Source organism: Enhydra lutris, unplaced genomic scaffold (genome assembly GCF_002288905.1).
Source record: "Enhydra lutris kenyoni isolate GAN:26980312 unplaced genomic scaffold, ASM228890v2 scaffoldscaffold1, whole genome shotgun sequence".
Lineage (NCBI taxonomy): Eukaryota > Metazoa > Chordata > Mammalia > Carnivora > Mustelidae > Enhydra > Enhydra lutris.
Window position 1 is genome coordinate 66453072 of NW_019154085.1, and position 12816 is coordinate 66465887.

The 12816-nt window shown below is 36.9% G+C and overlaps 1 protein-coding gene across 3 annotated transcripts in view; it reads left to right on the forward strand.

Moving 5' to 3' along the window:
* The window catches only part of LOC111142173 (peptidylprolyl isomerase G), a 55060-nt gene that overhangs the window by 24239 nt on the left and 18005 nt on the right, over positions 1-12816 (forward strand). For all 3 annotated transcript variants that reach the window (XM_022495180.1, XM_022495187.1, XM_022495195.1), the window contains 2 exons: positions 2792-2821; positions 2910-3049. In XM_022495180.1, coding sequence (XP_022350888.1) covers positions 2792-2821; positions 2910-3049 — 170 coding nt within the window. The remainder of the gene's footprint in view (positions 1-2791; positions 2822-2909; positions 3050-12816) is intronic.

Consider the following 12816-nt stretch of genomic DNA (forward strand, 5'->3'; position numbering starts at 1 on the left):
GAGAAATAAGCAGAACCGTACAATATTTGTCTTTCTGTGTCACGCTTATTTCATTTAGCATGTTTTCAAGGTTCAGCCATGTTGTTGCATGTATCAGAACTTTTTCCTTTTTATGGCTGAATATCACTCCATTATATGTACATACCATGTTTAGTTTATCCATATGCATCTGTTGGTGGACATTTGGGTTGTTTCCACCTATTGGCTATTACGAAGAGTGCTGCAGCAAACATTGGCATACCCATATTTGTGTGAGTCCCTTCTCAATTTTAGGTGTATACCAAGAAGTGGAATTGCTGAATCCTATGGTAATTCTGTAGTTAGTTTTGTGAGGAGCCACTGAACTGTTTTCCACATCATTTTACATTCCTATCCACACTCTACAAGAGTTCTAGTTTTTGTACTCCTCGTCAATACCTTTTTTTTTTTTTAAATAACCAATCTGGGAATGACCATGAAAATAGAGTATTGGTTTAGGGGTTACAAGTAAATTCTAGAGGGCAAGTGAACTTGGCAAATGTATCTGTGAAGCAAAGATTGACTAAATCTAAATGCAAATTGTATATATACATTGAATGTAAATATGTAATACAAATACATATATACACATAGGTTTTTATATCTCTAGATGGTTTAAGCAGGTTCAGTTGAGCATAGCTGTTAGAGTCAGAAAACAATAATAGGTTGGTTGTAAAAGTAAGATGATCTTTTAAAAATACATTTACATGTTTGAATTTTTTTCATTAGTATTGTGTGGGCTTCAACCAAAGCTTAGCTTAAATTGTGTTCCTTCTTCCAAACTTCCAATGACTTTTCTTGATGATTCTTTAAAATAATAAATGAGGGGCTCCTAGGTGGCTCAGTGGGTTAAAGCCTCTGCCTTCGGCTCAGGTCATGATTCCAGGGTCCTGGGTTTGAGCCCCACATCAGGCTCTCTGCTCAGCAGGGAGCCTGCTTCCCTTCCTCTCTCTGCCTGCCTACTTGTGGTCTCTGTCAAAAAATAAATAAAATCTTTAAAAAAATAATAATAATAAATGATATACAATGCTCATCTTCAGTCGTTACAGCAGTATGTCTTTATAGCTACTCAAATACCAGTCTTCTTAACTATAGAGCTTTAAGCAATGTATGGAGTGGAAAAAAGAATTTTAAAATATTATTCATTTGTTGGACTTTTTGCTTACTTTGAGTTTGGTCCAAAGTTTTCTGTTGTTTTTTTTTTTAAAGATTTTATTTATTTGACAGGGAGAGAGAGAGAGTGCGCCACAAGCAGGGAGAATGACAGTGCGGGAGAAGCAGGACCCTGGGATCATGACCTGAGCCAAAGGCAGGTGCTTAACCAGCTGAGCCATCCAGGCATCCCAAGTTTGGTCCAAAGTTTTAATCCAGATCTCTTTCTTCATTGTGAAGTTTCCTTGTTTATCAGGGCTAAAAAATTCAAAAGTCCTCAGGTCTTAGGCAAGTAAAATAAGCAAATAAAGCCTGCTGGGACAAGAACCTAAACTATTAATCCATGTATTGAAAAGACAAGGATAATCAGCCTGACCCATTATTGCCACATGCCAGGTGCCACACCTTCCAGCTTTCCAAAAAAGGTCTGAAATCTGGACTTTTATGTGAAAGTATCCAAAATCTTGAATCTTGGCAACTAATTGAAAATTTTATAAACACCATAAGGACCGTTTCTTTCCTGGTCCAACAGAACATGTGTGAGGACCTTCTAAATATTATCCATAGGGAGTACGTTTCAAAACCCCCTAGTGGATGCTTGAAACTGCAAATAAAGTTTAGTTTATAAGTTAGGTATAGTAAGAGATTAACAACAATAGTAATAAAATAAAGTAATTATACTAATACACTGTAACAAAGGTTACATGAATGTGGTCGCTGTGAAAATATCTTACTGTACTCATCCTTCTTGAGATGATGTGAGATGATAAAATGCCTACCTGATAAAATGAAGTGAGGTGAAGGGTTCCTATGTGGCGCAGTTGATTAAGCGTCTGCTTTCAGCTCAAGTCATGATTCTGGGGTCCGGGGATTGAGCCCCATGTCAGGCTCCCTGCTAAGCGGGACACCTGCTTCTCCCTCTCCCTTGGCCTGCCGCTCCCCCTGCATGGGCTCTTTCTATCTGTCGAATAAATAAAATCTTTAGAAAAAATGAGATGAGGTGACTAACAGGCATTGTGACATAGTATTAGGCTACTATTGAACTGACAGTATGTGAAGAGGATTGTTTGCTTCTGGACTGCGATTGACTGCAGTTGACTATAGGTGACTGAAACAGTGGAAAGCAAAACCATGGATAAGGGGGTGACCTATGCTTTAACTGTTTAAAATGTTAAGGTTGAAAAGCACTATAATTTTACATTTAAACCTATAAGCTGGTAGAATCTTTTGATAAATTATGGTCTGTCCATACAATAGAACATTATACAACTGTAGAACTTCATACACCTATGAATATTCAGTAAAAATCCAGTCACATGCAAGAAACATAGATGGATAGAAATGACACCAAAATGTCTACTTTAATTACATGTAAGTTTTCAGCAATGAGTAGGTATTCATTTTATGATCAGAATAAGTTTTTGAAAATAGATTATGTAAAAGGCATCTTGCATTATTTGTTCTACTTAAGGTTAATGTAATAAGATTCTATTATGTTAAAATAGCATATGATTCTTTGCAACTTTGTTTCCAATGCAGTTATTTTCTTTTCCTTTTTAGAGATGCTAACTTTGTTTTTCTCTGACTTTGTTTTTATTCTTCTATCTGATGACTTCCAAAGAACAACGAAGCCAACTCCTCATTTAGATGGGTAAAGATTATTTTTATTTTTTTGACCATTTTAAATTAATGTTAAAATTAAAAGCTGTTATTTGATCATCTTACAATTGACTGTTTAGGCATCATGTTGTTTTTGGGCAAGTGATATCTGGTCAAGAAGTTGTGAGAGAGATAGAAAACCAGAAAACAGATGCAGCCAGCAAACCATTTGCTGAGGTGCGGATACTCAGTTGTGGAGAGCTAATTCCCAAATCTAAAGGTAAGAAAACAAGTACATACTTCTGGTAATTCTTATGCATACAAAATGAGCAGAGACATTCTAAATAGTTGGCATGAAATTTATACTAATGTGAATATAATTATCAGGCATTTTTGTTTTTTAAATGTATTTTATCTTTATACTTTGTTCATTTACCATGGAATCACTTAATTTTCTCGGTACTTACTGTAATTTATCCTTCCACTTTGTTTTGTTTTTTTGATGGTAGTTGTCTAAATAGCATGGTAAATAAATACTCTTCTAGAGAAAGACACAGTGAAGGGGAAGATAACAGTTGAAGAGAATAACATAGACTACGAAACTGGGGAATAAATTATTTTCCCTTCATGCACTCCTGAGATTCAGAAGCACCTGGCATTTTTGAGAAACTTCTTAGACCAGAACTTTTGAAGTTAACATGACCAGTAGTTTGATATGATACTATCTGAATGGTAAGAACTTTGTTTTAAGTGAGTATTTTAAGTGTTTATATTTGTGAAATATGTAACTGCTACCATTTATTACAGATACTGGGTCTCTTATTCTAAAAATACAGGGTGAGATTACCTGTGGAGAAAACAATAAAATAATAAATGGACTCTATTCTGCCCATTCTAACTAGTCTAGGAAATAATAATACCAGTACTTAGTTTTTCATGTTTAACAAATTTGAGAGTCATCTGTAATTTTTTGTGATCCTCACATCAACCCGGTAGTATTTCCCCCATTTTACAGGTGAAGATGGTTGGAAGATTAAATTGTTTACCACATCAGGGAGCTAAGCTTCAAACCTAAGCTTGCTGGCTCCAGATTTAGAACTTTTTTCTATTATGTATTGCTAATGCATTAAAGTCTTCAACAAATCCCTTTCAGAATTGCCGTAAGTAGAACATTCTGTTCTCAAGTTTTAGGTATAATTTCTTTGTATCATTTAGAAATGTACACATTTGTTTTAATTTAAAAAGACCAGAGATTGTCATAGAGAAGACTTATTTTTAATTTTCTGTTTCTGTATTCCACTTTGGTTCAGATGATTTCATTTTCTTCTCTGTCATATCAAGTATGTACCTTGTAAACCATTGCAGGAGTATGCTGCAGCTCATAATGGGAGTGTTTATATAACTTCTTGGTGTTCATGAGCCTGGCTATCTGTCTATATGTACAAACAACATGTATAATGTATGCCTTGTGTTTGTGAGGATCCAGTAAAGAATGAGGTATTACTGAATAACTTATTTTTTTAGAAAATTAAAAACTAAAAAGCAATCTGTGATGTTTGCAAGTTTTGGACCCTGGTACAGATACTTATTTCTTCAGAGTGTTGTTAGTACAATTGGAACATTTTTGTTTAAGGCATTATTTCTTCCCATATCATCTAGGAAATCTTTATCTTTTATTTTTTTTTTTCTTATAGTTTGTAGTCTGTAAGATCTCTTGTGTTAGGATCTATTCTCTGCTTATAAAAGTTAAGGATACTGTCGTTTATATATTTAGAAAGAAGTTGAGGTAGTTAAAAAATATACCTTTTAAACCATAAGCAGTTATCATAGATTCTCTAATAAATTTGGTGTAAAGATTCTTTTGATAATAAAATGTCAGTGTTTGAATATGTGCTGAAAGAGAAAGTGAATGACGGTCACTCTTTATATGTTGTTATATATGTCTCAAGTCTTTTTGATGTATTTTCACTTAATAGAGATAAATGCTAATTTTGCCTATGCCATTATGACCAGGAAGTTGTGCCAAAAGTTGATGTAGTATCCTACTGTGCTAAGGAAGCATACCTTGCCCTTATCATTCTCAGCAGTTGGGGGGGTGGCAGGGGGCATACATTTGGCCCTTTATTAGTGTCTGCCCAGGAGTTCCTGAAAAGGTCAGATTTGTTTTGAGCCATATCTTCCATTCCTACTCTGTTCTGGACCATACTCTGGAAATATGAGAAGATCTTTATATTCGAGGTCACACAGTTTGGAACCTGTTACCCTACAGTCCTTTAGTTACCATTCAGAATATTGGTTAGAATGGATTTTGTCATGCCTCTACATAATCTTTTTTTTTTAGGTAGAGCTATATCTCACATCCAGTTTATAAATTGATGGCCTCCTTACAGTTTTAAATTGGAAACAGTCAAAGTTTTATGCAACATGGTGGTGTTCATCATCATTACATTTAAAACCTTGTTTGAGAGATTTACACCCCAGTTTAAAAAGAAGTAAATACAGAATCTTTCTTTTCTTTTTCTAACTTCCTGAAAGAAAACAAAAAGACTTCTGAAGAATTCTGACTGTCTGGGCCCACCTGTATATTGTCTTGGTGAGTCTGGGCAATCTTCTTGGGCCTTTCTCCCTTTGCTGTTGCAAGATTGGAAATTCTGCTTTTTGTAGCTAGTTGGATGTGCCTGAGAAGGTTCACAGTCAAGAAGAACCTTCCAAAAGATGCAGAAATGGAACACTGGAAGCTAATAAAAGCTGCGTTTTTGTAGAGACTGTCATGGGGCAGAGTGGAGGATAGAACACAGACCACCAAAGAATGAAACCGCTACCTCAGTCAAGGTACTTACTAGTTTTTCACGAGTTGGCAGGACCTCAGGTCATGGTCTTTTGAGAGCTTGCTGGAGTTGTTTAAATAGAGGTCTGTATACCTTGACCATGCAACAAGAGAGGGGGCCATTGCTACATTACAGAAACACAAGTGCTGAGTTGGGGCAACATGACACTAAATAGTTATATGAGCAGAAATTCTGCATATATGTGGTAGGAAACATTGCCTGACAATATACAAAGAACAGAGCAAGGGAAGCAGCTAGTGAATCTTGTACTCAGTAGATGGTAAAGAATACAGAGACTCATTTGTATAGCAACAGGATCCCTCCCATTCATTGCCCTTAACATGGAATTGGGGGCAGTGGTGATGGCCCTTTTCCTGAAAAATAATGGGATATTAAACTTAGCAAGTGTTAGATGAGACCAGTAATATGAAATGAAAATATCTAATGGAGACCTATTTTAGTAGTTCTGTTCTTTAATTTCTGTTCTGTTCTTGAATTGTATTTGATGGTGCCCTAGAAATGTACTTGAATACAAAGGTTTCACATGAAATTCATTGACGAAAAATCTATAGATGTTAAATAAAAATCAATAAGGCAGCATTTTTTTTTTACCTGAGATTTTTAGAAGCAAAATGTTCTGGAGCTTGTTTTATTTGTTTTTGTTTTTGTTTTACCTTAATATCATACTAGTAGAGTCAAGACCTAATTAATAAGATTACACTACACCCTAACCTCGCCCCCAAAATGGTTTGTGAATAGGTTTGGGAAGTTCTTTTTCCTGATAATAAGAAAACTACATAATCTAAAAAAATTATCCAGATATGGCCCCAAAGTTGAAAGTGTTATTACTCTTTGTAATTCCTATTCATCTATTATGATTTTTATCTTGTCTTGTCATTTTGCTTCGAGTAGTGTTTAATTTGACCTTAAGAATACTTACATGTTTCTTACAGATACTTTGGAACAGATTGTTAAGTGGTTAGGCAAGTATAGGAGGATTTTTTGCAGGATCAAAACCATTGTTGTCCAACTTGGAAGTTTTAAAATATCTACAATTTTTAACTTTTTATTATTATTTTTTAAGATTTTATTTTATTTTATTTTTTTTAAAGATTTTATTTATTTATTTGACAGAGATCACAAGCAGGCAGAGAGGCAGGCAGAGAGAGAGGAGGAAGCAGGCTCCCCGCTGAGCAGAGAGCCCGATGCGGGGCTCGATCCCAGGACCCCGAGATCATGACCTGAGCCGAAGGCAGCGGCCCAACCCACTGAGCCACCCAGGCGCCCCATATTTTTTAAGATTTTATTTGAGAGAGAGAGTGAGCGAGAGTGAACACGAGTGAGGGGCAATGGGAGAGGGAGAAGCAGACTCTCCATTAAGCAGGGACCCTAACTCCGGGCTCGATCCCAGGACCCCAGGATCATGAACTCAGCTGAAGGAATCTGCCTAACCAACTGAGCCACCCAGACACCCCACTATCTACTATTTATTTATTTATTTATTTATTTATTTATTTATTTATTTATTTATTTTTAAGATTTTATTTATTTATTTGACAGAAATCACAAGTAGGCAGAGAGGCAGGCAGAGAGAGAGAGGAGGAAGCAGGCTCCCCGCTGAGCAGAGAGCCCGATGCGGGGCTCGATTCCAGGACCCTGAGATCATGACCTGAGTCGAAGGCAGAGGCTTTAACCCACTGAGCCACGCAGGCGCCCCTTGATTGATTTTAATTCAGTGTAATTAACATACAGTATTCTCTTAGTTTCAAATGTACAATATAGTGCTTCAACAATTCTATACATTACTCAGTGCTCATCATAAGTGTATTTTTAATTCTTTTCACCTATTTGACCCATCCCACTCCCATCCCCCACCCTACACACACACTCTGGTAACCATCAGTTCTCTGTTTAAAAGGAGATGGTTTTTTATTTGTCTCTTTCTTGTTCATTTGTTTTGTTTCTTAAATTCCACAAGAGTGAAATCATACGGTATTTGTCTTTCACTGACTGACTTATTTTACTTAGTATTATGCCCTAGATCTGTGTTGTTGCGAATGACAGATTTCATTCTTTTTTATGGCTGAGTAATACTCCATTCCATATATGCCACATTTTTGTCCATTCATCTGTCAATGGACACTTGGGCTGCTTCCATAATTTCACTGTTTGGAATAATGCTTCAATAAACAGGGTTTTATATATCTTTTCAAATTAGTGCTTTTGTTATTTTGGCAGTAAATACCCAGTAGTGGAATTACTGGGTCATGTGATAATCCTATTTTTAATTTTTTGAGGAACCTGCATACTGCTTTCCAGAGTAGCTGCAACAGTTTGCATTCTCACCATCATTGCATGAGGTTTCTTTTTTCTCCACATACTCACCAACACTTGCTTCTTGTGTTTTTGATTTTAGTCATTTTGACAGATCTGAAGTAATACTTCATTGTGTTTTTTTTCTTTATTTTATTAGCTTATCTTTTGTCACAGTATTCATTTTATTATAATCTGCTATCAACATTACATCAAGATTTCAGTGTAACTTCTCCCAAAGATGATCAGTCAGTCCATACTTCGTTGTGGTTTTGTTTTGCATTTCCTTGATAATGAGTGGTGTTGGGCATCTTTTCATGTGTCTTAGCCATCTGGATGTCTTCTTTGGAGAAATGTCTATTCATGTCTTCTGCCCAATTTTAATTGGACTCTTTGGGTTTTTTGGTGTTGAGTTGTGTAAGTTCTCTATATATTTTGGAAACTAACCCTTCATTGGATATGTCATTTGCAAAATACCTTTTCCCATTCAGTTGGTTGTCTTTTTTTTTTTTTTAATTTTATTTATTTATTTGACAGAGAGATACAGCGAGAGAGGGAACACAAGCAGGAGAAGTGGGAGAGGGAGAAGCAGACTTCCTGCTGAGCTGAGAGCCCGATGTGGGGCTCGGTGCCAGGACCCTGGGATCATGACCTGAGCCTAACGCAAATGCTTAACTGTCTGAGCCACCCAGGCACCCCAGTTAGTTGTCTTTTAGTTTTGTTGATTGTTTGTTTTCTGTGCAGGAGCTTTATATTTTGATGAATTCTCAATAGTTTTTGTTTTTGTTCTCCTCGTGACGTATCTAGAAAAAAGATGTTATGGCTGATGTTAGAGAAATGACTGCTTATGTTCTCTTCTAGGATTTGTATAGCTTCAAAACTCATATTTAGATCCTTAATTCATTTTGAGTTTATTTTTGTGTATGGTATTAGAAAGTGGTCTGGTTTCATTCTTTTCCATGTAGCTGTCTAGTTTTCCCAGTGCCATTTGCTGAAGAAACTGTCTTTTTCCTGTTTTATATTCTTGCCTCCTTTGGCATAGGTTAATTGACCATATAATTGCAGGTTTATTTCTGAACTGTCTGTTCTGTTCTTTTGATTTCTGTGTCTGTTTGGGGGCCACTACTATACTGTTTTGATTACTATAGCTTTGAAAATCTTGAAATTTGGGGTTGTGATGCCTTCAGTTTGTCCTTTTTCAAGATTGTTTTGACTATTGAGGGTCTTTTCTGGTTCCATACCGATTTTAGGATTGTTTTTCCAGTTCTGTGAAAAAAGTTCTTGATATTTCAAAATGATTTGCATTAAATCTGTAGATCACTTTGGGTAGTATGGACATTTTTAACAGTATCTATTCTTCCAAACCCTGAGCATGGACTGTCTTTCCATTTGTTTTATAGTCCGTTTCTTTCATCAGTGTTTTATAGTTTTAGAGTGCAGGTCTTTTATCAACTTGGTTATAGTCTACTCAATTACACCTGTAAGGGGACTTTTGTTCAGTGCTTGTTAGCATTTTGTGAGTACAGATACTACTTCCCACTTTTCCTAATCCTATGAAGTCTTAGTATAATATAGTTAGTTCTCCTATACTGTTTGAAAACATGTTTTTGTTTTATTCAATTGGTATATTAGAAAACAATTTGAATGTAACACCTCTTTTGACTTTTGCTTATACATGATCTTGTTTACAAGTAGCATTAGGTAAATTCAGAAAATTATACCCAGGTGAACAGCTTCACAGGAATACACAAAAATTACACATTACACACACTTAAACATCAACTAAACTATCACAGTTAATTACTTGTGTTATGAGTCACACCCAAGCCCAATCTACTGCTGAAACCTTCCATCTGATTTTAGCTCACCCTTCTTTCACTATCTTTACAGTAACTCACAAGTTATAGCCCCCTAATATTCATTGCCACAAGTGAACCCTAGGTTTTTTCTTTTTCTTCTTCTTTTTTTTTAAAGCTTTTATTTATTTATTTGACAGAGAGAGACACAGCGAGATAGGGAACAAAGGCAGAGGGAGTGGGAGAGGGAGAGAAGCAGGCTTCCGGCCAAGCAGGGAGCTTGATGTGGGGCTCGATCCCAGGACCCTAGCTAGGATCATGACCCAAGCCAAAGGCAGATGCTTAATGACTGAGCCACCCAGGCGCCCCACCCTCGTTTTTTTCCAAATGAAGTGCCACATTTATTGTTGTATTTATGTATTAACCATTTAACATGTGTAAAACCCTGCTGCCATTTTTATTAGTTTCCTGTCCTATTTCTTATATCATTGAAGTTTTTGAGTTTGCACCCCTTTCCCCATTTTTCCCATAAGCCACGTAGTTTTTATTGTGTAATTTTTCATACACAGCATAATGATTTATAGGAATACATAAGTTGTGTAACAGCAGAACTGACTTTACTTCTTTTTTTTTTTTTTAAAGATTTTATTTATTTATTTGACAGAGAGAGATTACAAGTAGGCAGAGAGGCAGGCAGAGAGAGAGAGAGAGGAGGAAGCAGGCTCCCTGCTGAGCAGAGAGCCCAGATGTGGGGCTCGATCCCAGGACCCTGGGATCATGACCTGAGCCAAAGGCAGAGGCTTTAACCACTGAGCCACCCAGGCGCCCCGACTTTACTTCTTGAAAGCCTTTCTACTTTACTCTTGTGTTTATTGGCTGTACTCACTTCTAGATCCTTATACAATTTATAGTCAAGAGTTTCTAGAAAATTTACTACTTAAATGTGTATTTTCTGATGCTATTTGCTATTGATTGCACAACTTGTTGGTCTGATGTTCCAAATAGATCCTAAACTCTTTGAGGGAAAGTGCATGCCTTACAAGTTTACTATGGAACTTACCATGTACTCTACAATCTTCATTCCTGCCATCATATTACATACCTATCTATATACTATTCAGTTAAACATACAGTTGACCTTTGAGCCACATTGGTTTGAACTCCATGAATCCATTTATACATGGATTTTTTTTTTTTTTAATAAACATATAATGTATTATTAGCCCCAGGGGTACAGGTCTGAATCGCCAAGTTTGCACACTTCACAGCACTCACCATATAACACACCCTCCCTAATGTCCACAGCCCCCCCACCCTCTCCCTACACCCCTACCCCCGGTCACCCTCAGTTTGTTTTGTGACAGTAAGAGTCTCTTATGGTTTGTCTCCCTCCCAATCCCATCCTGTTTTATTTATTCTTTTCCTACTCCCCAAACCCCCCACGTTGCATCTCCACTTCCTCATGTCAGGGAGATCATATGATAGTTTTCTTTCTCTGATTGACTTATTTCGCTAAGCATAATACCCTCTAGATCCATCCACGTAGTCACAAATGGCAAGATTTCATTTCTTTTGATGGCTGCATAGTATTCCATTGTATATATATACCACATCTTCTTTATCCATTCATCTGTTGATGGACGTCTGGGTTTTTTCCATAGTTTGGCTATTGTGGACGTTGCTGCTATAAACATTCGGGTGCACGTGCCCTTTCGGATCACTACATTTATATCTTTAGGGTAAATACCCAGTAGTGCAATTGCTGGGTCATAAGGTAGCTCTATTTTCAACTTTTTGAGGAACCTCCATGCTGTTTTCTGGAGTGGTTGCACCAGCTTGCATTCCCACCAACAGTGTAGGAGGGTTCCCCTTTCTCCGCATCCTCGCCAGCATCTGTCATATCCTGACTTGTTAATTTTAGCCATTCTGATTGGTGTGAGGTGGTATCTCATTGTGGTTTTGATTTGTACATCACTGATGCCGAGTGATGTGGAGCACTTTTTCATGTGTCTGTTGGCCATCTGGATGTCTTCTTTGCAGAAATGTCTGTTCATGTCCTCTGGCCATTTCTTGATTGGATTATTTGTTCTTTGGGTGTTGAGTTTGATAAGTTCTTTATAGACTTTGGATACTAGTCCTTTATCTGATATGTTGTTTGCAAATATCTTCTCCCATTCTGTCAGTTGTCTCCCGATTTTGTTGACTGTTTCCTTTGCTGTGCAAAAGCTTTTGATCTTGAGAAGTCCCAATAGTTCATTTTTGCCCTTGCTTCCCTTGCCTTTGGCGATGTTCCGAAGAAGAAGTTGCTGCAACTGAGGTCAAAGAGGTTGCTGCCTGTGTTCTCCTCAAGGATTTTGATGGATTTCCTTTCTCACATTGAGGTCCTTCATTCATTTTCAGTCTATTTTCGTGTGTGCTGTGAGGAAATGGTCCAATTTCGTTTTTCTGCATGTGGCTATCCAGTTTTCCCAACACCATTTGTTGGAGAGACTGTCTTTTTTCCATTGAACATTCTTTCCTGCTTTGTCGAAGATTAGTTGACCATAGAGTTGAGGGTCTATTTCTGGGCTCTCTATTCTGTTCCATTGATCTATGTGTCTGTTTTTGTGCCAATACCATACGGTCTTGATGATGACAGCTTTGTAGTACAGCTTGAAGTCCGGAATTGTGATGCCACCAGCTTGGCTTTCTTTTTCAATATTGCTTTGGCTATTCGAGGTCTTTTCTAGTTCCATATAAATTTTAGAATTATTTGTTCCTTCTGTGAAAAAAATGAATGGGATTTTGATAGGGATTGCATTAAATGTGTAGATTGCTTTGGGTAGCATAGACATTTTCACAATAGTTGTTCTTCCAATCCATTAGCATGGAACATTTTTCCATTTCTTCATGTCTTCCTCAATTTCTTTCATGAGTACTTTATAGTTTTCTGAGTATGGATTCTTTGCCTCTTTGGTTAGGTTTATTCCTAGGTATCTTGTGGTTTTGGATGCAATTGTAAATGGGACTGACTCCTTAATTTCTTTCTTCTGTCTTGTTGTTGGTGTAAAGAAATGCAACTGATTTCTGTGCATTGATTTTATATCCTGACACTTTACTGAATTCCTGTG